Source organism: Aplidium turbinatum, chromosome 3 (assembly GCF_918807975.1).
Source record: "Aplidium turbinatum chromosome 3, kaAplTurb1.1, whole genome shotgun sequence".
NCBI classification, from domain to species: Eukaryota; Metazoa; Chordata; class Ascidiacea; order Aplousobranchia; family Polyclinidae; genus Aplidium; species Aplidium turbinatum.
Window position 1 is genome coordinate 44,957,058 of NC_137474.1, and position 8,749 is coordinate 44,965,806.

Here is an 8,749-nt window from a genome sequence, read left to right on the forward strand (position 1 = left end):
AGTGTCAAACTATGAAGAGACATAATTCATATCTATTATCAGTAGGCAATAAAACATGCATGTTCCTCCTCACTTCACTTCATCCAGCTCTTCTCATTTTTCAACAATTTTCAAACTTTCACAAAATTCAGAAAAAGTACGTTGTTCGCAAATATTTATCAACACCTTCCAAAACAGACCCTAAACAACTACTAGCAAGTCCAAAATGATTCAATCAAAATAAGATGATGCAACACTGATGCATTCAAAACGATGTCCTTTTAAAAGGACACCGGCCGTAAATGGGTTAAAAACATTTTGCGTAATTTATCGGCTCAAAAAGTAATCGTTTGAGAAAAACGTCATTCAATTATTTAAACAACATGGCTTAAGTATTACTGTGCAAACTGGCCTAATTGAAACTGACTTTCTTGACCTGACTTTGAATTTACTAATAGATAAATTTTGGCCTTACCGAAAACCCAACAGTGATCCAATTTACATCCATGCCGAGTCCAACCACCTACCTAACATTAAGAGACAAATCCCGACTAGGATTGCAAAGCGATTGTCCGCCACGTCATTTGGCCAGAATGAATTTTATAAGACCGCATCTGTTTATAATGATGCCCTTTTGAAAAGTGGTTTTACGGTCAAAGTTTGCAAATCTCTAATTTGCGCATATCTAGGAAAAGGAATCAGAAAATTTGATGGTTTAATACTCCTTTCTTCTTGCAGGTTGATAGCAAAATTGGTAGGGAATTTTTCAGACTCATTTCCATCCACTTTCCGCCCATCATAGATTGCATAAAATATTCAACCGTAATACTATTAAGCAGAGCTACAGTTGTACTACGAATGTTGCAAGCATCATATCCACCCACAATAAAACAATCTTGCCGGCTGATAATGAACCATCTCAGCTTGGTTGCAATTGCAGGGTGAAGCCAGATTGTCCTTTGCATGGGCAATGCTTGCAGCAGGCCCTGTTTATAAAACCACCATTGATAACGGCCCGTAGGTTCTAAATTAGGGATTGGTTGTTGTGAAACGACTTTTTCAAAACGTTTCTCCAACCATAAATGTCCCTTCATGGATTGGTCTAAACGAAACAGCACGAAACTATCTAAGGCAGTTTGGGACCTTAAGGACAGGGGTGTTGATCCTAAAATAACATGGTCCATCCATAGGTGTGGTCGGCCTTACAGTGGAAGTGGTCGCAATAATTGAAGAGCCCAGTTCCAAAACCGCTTAGGCGCCACTTTTACCAAAATTGAGTTTAGAGTGTCATTAGGTAGAGTATTACCATAGGTACCTACTATCCATTCCTTTTTTCCAAAACCTTCTCTTTCTGCTTCAAATTCGACACTAAAAATTGCGTTTTCTTCCAAAACCGCTTACGCGCCATCACACTTTGTTTCCAAAACCACTTGTATCCGTATTAACCAATCACATTAAGCTATTGTGTCACGTGACATATCGCTGATCGTTGAACCGTTTTTCTCATTATTTCGTGTAAGCAGCAGTGTTACCATTTGGCAAATTTCACTGCCAAATGCGAGAACTTTGGCAGAATTTTACGTTACTTGGCAGTAAAATTTTGAGTTGGCAGAATTTTGGCAAATTTTTTCGGTGAGTTGGCATTTAAGTTGGCAAAATTTGAAATGTGTTTGGCAGTTTAAACCATCCACTATCTGGCAACGATGATAAGCAATGTTGGTAGTCTTATAGAGTACTGTTGCAGTTATTTAGTACTTGTACTTTATTTTATTACTTTATTTGTTTAGTAGGCTACTTTATTTAGTACTTGAGCTTTAAGCTGTGTTTTTGCTTTGTTTAAAATGGATTCTGGTGATGAATTTGTGGTGGTCAACCTGGAAAACCCCAGAAAAAGAAAAAAAAAAAAGAAGCTGAGTGGAGAAAGAATAAGGGCAAGCGAAGTTTTCATTCTCGAGAAGATAAGACTATAGGCTTTTCGTTCTATAACTCCAATAAGTTGCTGTGGGATTTTACTCATTGCGACAAAAATTTGCTTAGTTTTGCTTAATAATACTTTGCCATAGTTGATTAAATAAGTTTTCGCAAGATAATGTTTGCTTCATAGTTAAACGTAAAGAATCTCAGTAGGAAAATCCAATTGTTTGAATGAAAGTAGGCTACAAGTAAAATTACAAATAGACTAAAATATGTATTTTTTGTTTGTTTGCAGGAAAGAGTGCTTCTAAAAATTGTCAACATGAGAGTCATATTAGTTACTGCAAACAGGAAAAACTGCTAGCTGAAGACGTTATGGAACAATTCAACGATTATTACGTTGACTCAGACAAACAACGTCAAGATCAATTTGTCCTAAATTCAATTGTTCTAATGCCCACTAAGCGGAGAAGAGTTTCCAATAATCAACGCAAAAGAATGATTGAGTACAACATACACTACTATGTAAGTGAATGTCAAATTCTTTCATTTTTCAAATACGTTGATTTTGAGCAGAGAAGTCTTTCAAATTTGGTGACACTTTTCATTATTTTGCAACAGGTAAAAGATCAAGATGGCAATCACCATGAAGTCTGCAGCAAAACATTTTGTCCATATTTTGTATAAGTGCAAGTCGTGTTAAATCCCTTGCTTCTCACAAATGGCAAACCAGAAATCCCAGACCTGAAAGACGAGGGGAAAGAGGTTGAAGCTTGGCTACGAAGACCTTAAGGAGGAAATAAAATTACACATCAGCCGCTATCGTTGTGTTTCGTCTCACTACGGTAGGGACAAAACGCCTATCAAAAAGTATTTGCCTAGTGCTCTGAATGTCAGGAAGATGTACAAGTCGTTTCTGGAAGGATATTTGTGAACACTAGATGCTAAGTATTCCCTTTATTACAAGATATTTGTGACTTGCTTTAATCTTGGGTTTGGAAACCCTAAGACAGATGTTTTCTCAACCTGCGTGAAGATAAAGTCTATATTCAGTGCAACTGCGAATGCGAACCAAAAAAGGGAAATGGTCACTGAGCTACTGGTGCACAAAATGCGCGCAAATAAATTTTATACCTTGCTCAAGGAGGAACAAGATGGACTCGGTGCTAACAGTTTGCTTTGACCTTATGCAAAATCAGCCTCTGCCAAAGTCCTCAATAGGCGAAGCTTATTATTCTCGGCAGTTGTGGCAGTTTTTCCTTGGTGTACTTGTTCACCGACCTGGTGAACAAGACAGAGACGATGTATCATTTTATACATGGGGTGAGCATGAACAAGGTAGAGGAGCCAACTCTGTGGCTAGTGCAATCACCCACTTTATCGAGGAGCGACTTGCAACAACTCCTAGCAATGGCATTACAACGATTCGCTTGTTTAGTGACTCTTGCGTAGGGCAAAACAAAAATTATTCAGTTTTACTTGCTCTGCACATACTAGCAGCTAAGCACTAACTGAAATTCATTCATTATTTTCCAGTTAGAAGCCATTCCTACATGCCTCCTGATAGGGCATTTGGAAGCGTGGAAAAACAATTAAGACGTCATGAAACAATTTTGTTGCCTCAGTATTTCACTATTTTCAATGAAGTTGGCCGGGTTCTCCAGTACGGCAAGGACTGGAAAGTTTATGATTTTAAAAAGGTCTCGGACAGGGTTGTCAAAAAGCAGCCTGGATTTAGAATCACAGATGCGAAGATACTGGAAGTGGCACCGTCAACATCACAGATGACCGTGAAGAATTTTTATTCTGCCATGGGATGCCAACATTCTATCCTGAAAAGAGGCATCCGCCTGAGTTCGCTGCAAGCTGAAGAACTTCCTCCAACAAACAACGTCAAAGCGCTAAAAAAGCGAGATGTTCTTCAGCTTTTGCAGTCAATGGGGCAGAATGGGAATACTCCAGTAATGGATTTTTACCAGGCTGTATGTGAAACAACTCGAAGTGAAGCAAATGAGAGTGACTGTGATGATGCCATTCGAATTTCAAATGAAGATAGCTGGTAGAAGATCACAAATGTGACAGTTTTATGACGAAAAACTCTTTGTTTTTTTATTTTGTTTATTTTGTGGTTAATATCGTTGGTTTGGTGAATAAACGAATTGGTTTCGTTCATTCTGGCTTTTTTTTTCTCCAGTTTATTTCCAAAACCGCTTATATCCACATTTCTAATTTTATAAAAAGGCGATTCTAAGCCCTCTAATATTCTTTAGATCTGGACAAACGTCATGGCTCAGTTCAGTAGGTAGTTATACATCGTTAGAAATCAAAAGCGCATTACATTTACCAAGCGAAACTGTCATAAACGTTTTTCGTGATTTTCTCGAAATCACCGAAAGTGGATGTAAGCGGTTTTAAAAACAAGCTCTTCAATTGTGGCCTCTGTCTCGCTGAAAAACTGGCCATTCTAAAGACCGATTGTAACCTCCTTCTGAATAAGCACTCTGAAGTGGTGGGTACATGTCGTCATTGCAACAAATTTAAACTCGAATACTTCAAAATAAAATAAATTTTATTTTATTTCTACAGGTTAGTAAAGGTAATCTTATCTTAATGGCATTTTGCTTCTTTATGATGTCACAGGTGTTGGAATCAATCTGCTTGATTTTCAGTTTGAACGTTTTAATTGAGGCTTTTGTAGTAATGGATGGAGGTAGCCCTATGGAAATCTGATGTTTTTTTACAGATTAAATTAAGGTTATACTATTTGTCACAATCAATATGCGAAACCTCACGACAGGCTACATTATGTCTTGACCGAGCGTACTATTTTAATTGCAAAATTCTGTTATTATCGGCGACAAGTTATTATCGGTTACTGTCCTGTAGTGACCTCTGATTACGAAGTCTTTATTATGTGACGTATCTCCAGAACATTCTGTTTACGTGCAAGTCGTGAATATTCTTTGCTTGACTTGCCAGGTGTTGGGTGTTGTGACTTCATAAATATGTTTGCCAGTAGTAAAACTTGACACAACAATGAGTTCTTGTGGTGTAACATTATCGTACCATCTCGAAGTTACTAGACCATCAAACCTACTATAAATAGTAGTGTAAGTTGCGTAAATTATTATTATGAGAGATTGTAGTTGTAGTTAAAAGTAGAGAGTATAGTGAGACGATTGTTGATTGAAGTTGAAGCTATTGAATATGTGTAGAAGAGAGCTGGTGCTATTATAAATTGTAATCGAAATTAGAATCATATGAGAAGCTGTGAGTGAATATCGAAGTCGATTAAGAATTATAAGCGTTGAAATTTATTGCTGTTTATTATTACTTTGACTATTTTCTGGAAGTGTTGAGCTGTTTGTTGGAATCCTTCAAGTATTTTCATATATCATTTCACTAGTAGAACTACTCGACATTGATGAGATGAGATGGACGGGTTTTGATCAAGAGCCATCGCTCGAGAACACAACAACGATATATGTTCATTTTTGGGGAACCTGATACTTTACGCCTACAAAGTGAGCCAGCTAGACCTGCAGGGGAATTACTTATGGAAGGACTTCAACGACCACAAAGACGGGGGGGAAACAGAGGCCATCTATTATACTGGAAACAGAAGCAATCTAAACCAGTGGTTCTCAAGCTTTTTGTTTTGGCGGACCTTTTTTGATACCTTCGAAGCGGTCGCGAACCCTTAAGAAAATTTTATCTGAAATTTTAGTAGGCTATGTCGCTTCTCCTATAATGGAATCATACGTTTCGAAACGACACACATACAGAACTCGCGACGCACTTATGCCGATTGGTGACATTGACGAAATTATGTTATTTATGAGCGTTATGTTGGCTCACAGCATCAAAAATCAGTAATCTAAGTTATATGTTGATTTGGTGTTTTACTAAAAATTTTATCAAAAATCAATAGAATTTTGTGACCATTACGAAGATTTTTTTTCTTTTTTTCTTTCCAATCAATATTAATTCGTTATAATCTTTGTCATTGCAAAGCTGTGAGTGGTAAGAGTCTGACTAACGTTTGCATTTGTAAGTTAGGCATTGATCAATAGATTGCTGTTTCAAAAGAATTAAATTGAACATAACCTCATTAAAAAATTAATTCATTTATATGATATGTTTGTAGTTAGGAAACCAAACCTTTGTGCAATTTCCTTTGAAAGTTCAAAGGACATCGCACCAGTTTGTTGGGAATTACAGTTTGAAAATCACGGTAATATACAAATAAAGCACAACCAACCAATTTTTTAATTTCGTAATCCATCAATCATGCTGCAAACTCGAAAACTTTCACGGACCCCCTAAAATCGTTTCGCGGACCCCTTGGGGTCCGAGTACCCCCGGTTGAGAACCACTGATCTAAACAAACCAATATTATACTTCTACCATGCGCACATTAATGTTGCTATCGAACTTGTGAACAAAAAAATGCTACATGCCCTTGCTGCAGAAAATGTATTTCAAAACGTATCATTGTTTATCGTTATAATTTGATTAAGCTTTGTTAAGATTAAGCTATTATCGTTACTGTTTGATTAAGCTTCAGGAAACAGTTAGAACGACTTTGCTCTGCGCAGTCGTGACGTCACGCCGTTGACACTTTTTGCCTGACATCCGTGATACCTGAAATGCAGCCACGGTGCTACTTGAAGTGTAACTTCCATGTAACACTCAAGGCTTCTACTAGCCATGGATAACTACTCACAGCGAACTCGCAGCATCAGACTAAAACAGGTCGTTGATATCTACATTGTGAAGTAACACCTTTGTATTCGCAATAACGTACTAATTTATTTATGATAACTAACCATCCAATTGCTGCCATTTCTTTGAAATTCACAGTAAACTTCCATCACTTCTCCATTTACAGAAATGTTGTAAGAACCATCGGTAGTGAAGCCAACTTGGTAAAGATCGTTGCAATTGTGGCTTAATGCTGTTTGAATGATGACGATCATGAAAGAAAAAATAAACAAACAAACTGTGTTTTGAGCAAAGTGACGCGATAGTTGTAGAATTTTGTCTTGAAAATTGTCAAGAAATAAAGATATTATTAATGACTTTGCAGGCTGGGATTAGTTGCATAAGCTGCTGTAAGAAATTATAATATAAAACATTAGAAGAGGTAAGAGTAACAGTAGCCCCGTAGTATATTATCATTATCTGCAGCGTGTTGTAAGGCTCTGTCTGTACTGTAGCTTTCTATCCAATCACGGACAAGTGTAACTTATCAGTTTCTGAAGTACAGCAAAACTAAGAACTAATCCTGAAACTCTATATAATCAGGAGAAAACTGAATCCCTAAAATTTCCCAACAACTGTTTCATACAGTATAACAAATCTTTTTTATCATAGCTAAAAGTAGACCATCTTTACATAGATGATTTTTAAAATCTTGAATGCATCGATTGTGACCTGATTCCTTTCTTGGTTCGACGTTTTTCGTATCAATGTTATTGGATCTGTGTTTGTCTTGTGTCATCGATTTATTAGCTGGAAGTGGTAACTTGTCCGAGAAAAAGCAAATCAACATATACCGGCCGTGGCTCATAAACGTCTAGAAAACTTGGGAAAGTTTATGCAACTACGTGTTGAACGCACACTACATGAAAGCAGCAAAAAAAATTTTTAGCAAGAACATTTATTCGCACCTAACTTTTGGTCAAAACTCTTTTCCAGCTCCACTAGTTTTCGTTCAAGATTTTCAATCGTTTCTCTGCAATCATCGAACTGTCCACAGTCTCTGTTGGCACCTTGTTGTACTGAAATGTTTTGATGCGTTCGAAAGCCAACTAATTCTGACGACCAAGGTAAGTTTTAAGTTACCAGCGTTTAAAATCATTGATGAAAGACGAAGCAACACAAACTTTACAATAGAATTACTGAAATCTTTTTAGTGGTAAAACATTAAAAAAAATATATAACTTATAACTCTAACTTTTACCGAAGAAGAGGTTGATAAATTAAGTCAAAAAAAGTGTGCATTTTGATGGAAAAAAAATTCTTGAGCCTTTTGCGTTGTTTTTAATTGAATTGTTAAGCCTTAGTGCCCTTAACCAAAGTTTTTTTAATTTGCTAATGCTCCAAGCATCTTGTTGGCGTTTCGCCAAAACACAACCAGACGTTTTTGATGAGAATCGGACGTCCATGTTTGAAACAATTTTAGACTTTTTCATCACTCAAACTCGCAACCAACAATAGCAATTTAACTATTTTATTGTATTTTTCTTTACCTTTTATTTCGTTCGTAATGATCGCTTTCACCTTGTCCTCATCGATTTCAGTTGGAAGACATTGCTTTTCTTGTTCAACAAAGGCGGTTTGTTCTTCATACCGCGGCAAGCCATCAGTAGATTGCATTTCGTGTGTGTAACATACCGTGAACTTTTTAACAGCACTCACTGGTGTAGCCACACATACAAACATAATGCACAACAAAGCAATACTTTGTTGTTCCATGGTGCTTGTTCAAACAAGCTATGCTCAAAAATAATGCTTCTCAGTCTTATCTCTTGAACTTAAATTTACATACAAAGTGTATGCGTCACAGCTCAGATGACGTTATAGCACACATCAAACATATTTTCGGAGAGAATGTTCTGAAGTTAAACTGCATTCGTGAAGAAATACAAATTTGGTTATAGCACTGGATAGTTGGTGGAAAATGCGTTCGTTTCTAACATAAAGGTAGGCCTGTGTAAACATTTATTGCTGCGCCCGCTCCAACTTTTCTCATGTTAACTTGGACGCATGCAACAAAGGCTGACAACCCCTGTCCTAGACCTATATGATCTTTAACCCAATCTGGTCTACAAAAAATAATTTTATAGAAAAT

At 36.9% G+C, this 8,749-nt stretch overlaps 1 protein-coding gene across 1 annotated transcript; it reads right to left on the reverse strand.

The window, feature by feature from the left end:
• Window positions 1–6,456: 6,456 nt before the first annotated feature.
• On the reverse strand, window positions 6,457–8,275 carry LOC145766862 (uncharacterized). The gene is made up of 4 exons (XM_082578563.1): window positions 8,148–8,275; window positions 7,566–7,676; window positions 6,723–6,850; window positions 6,457–6,537 (listed from the first exon to the last, which is right to left on the reverse strand). The coding sequence occupies exons 1-4, from the start codon at window positions 8,272–8,274 to the stop codon at window positions 6,457–6,459; spliced, it is 447 nt and encodes a 148-aa protein (XP_082434689.1). The 5' UTR covers window position 8,275.
• Between the last annotated feature and the right edge of the window lie 474 nt (window positions 8,276–8,749).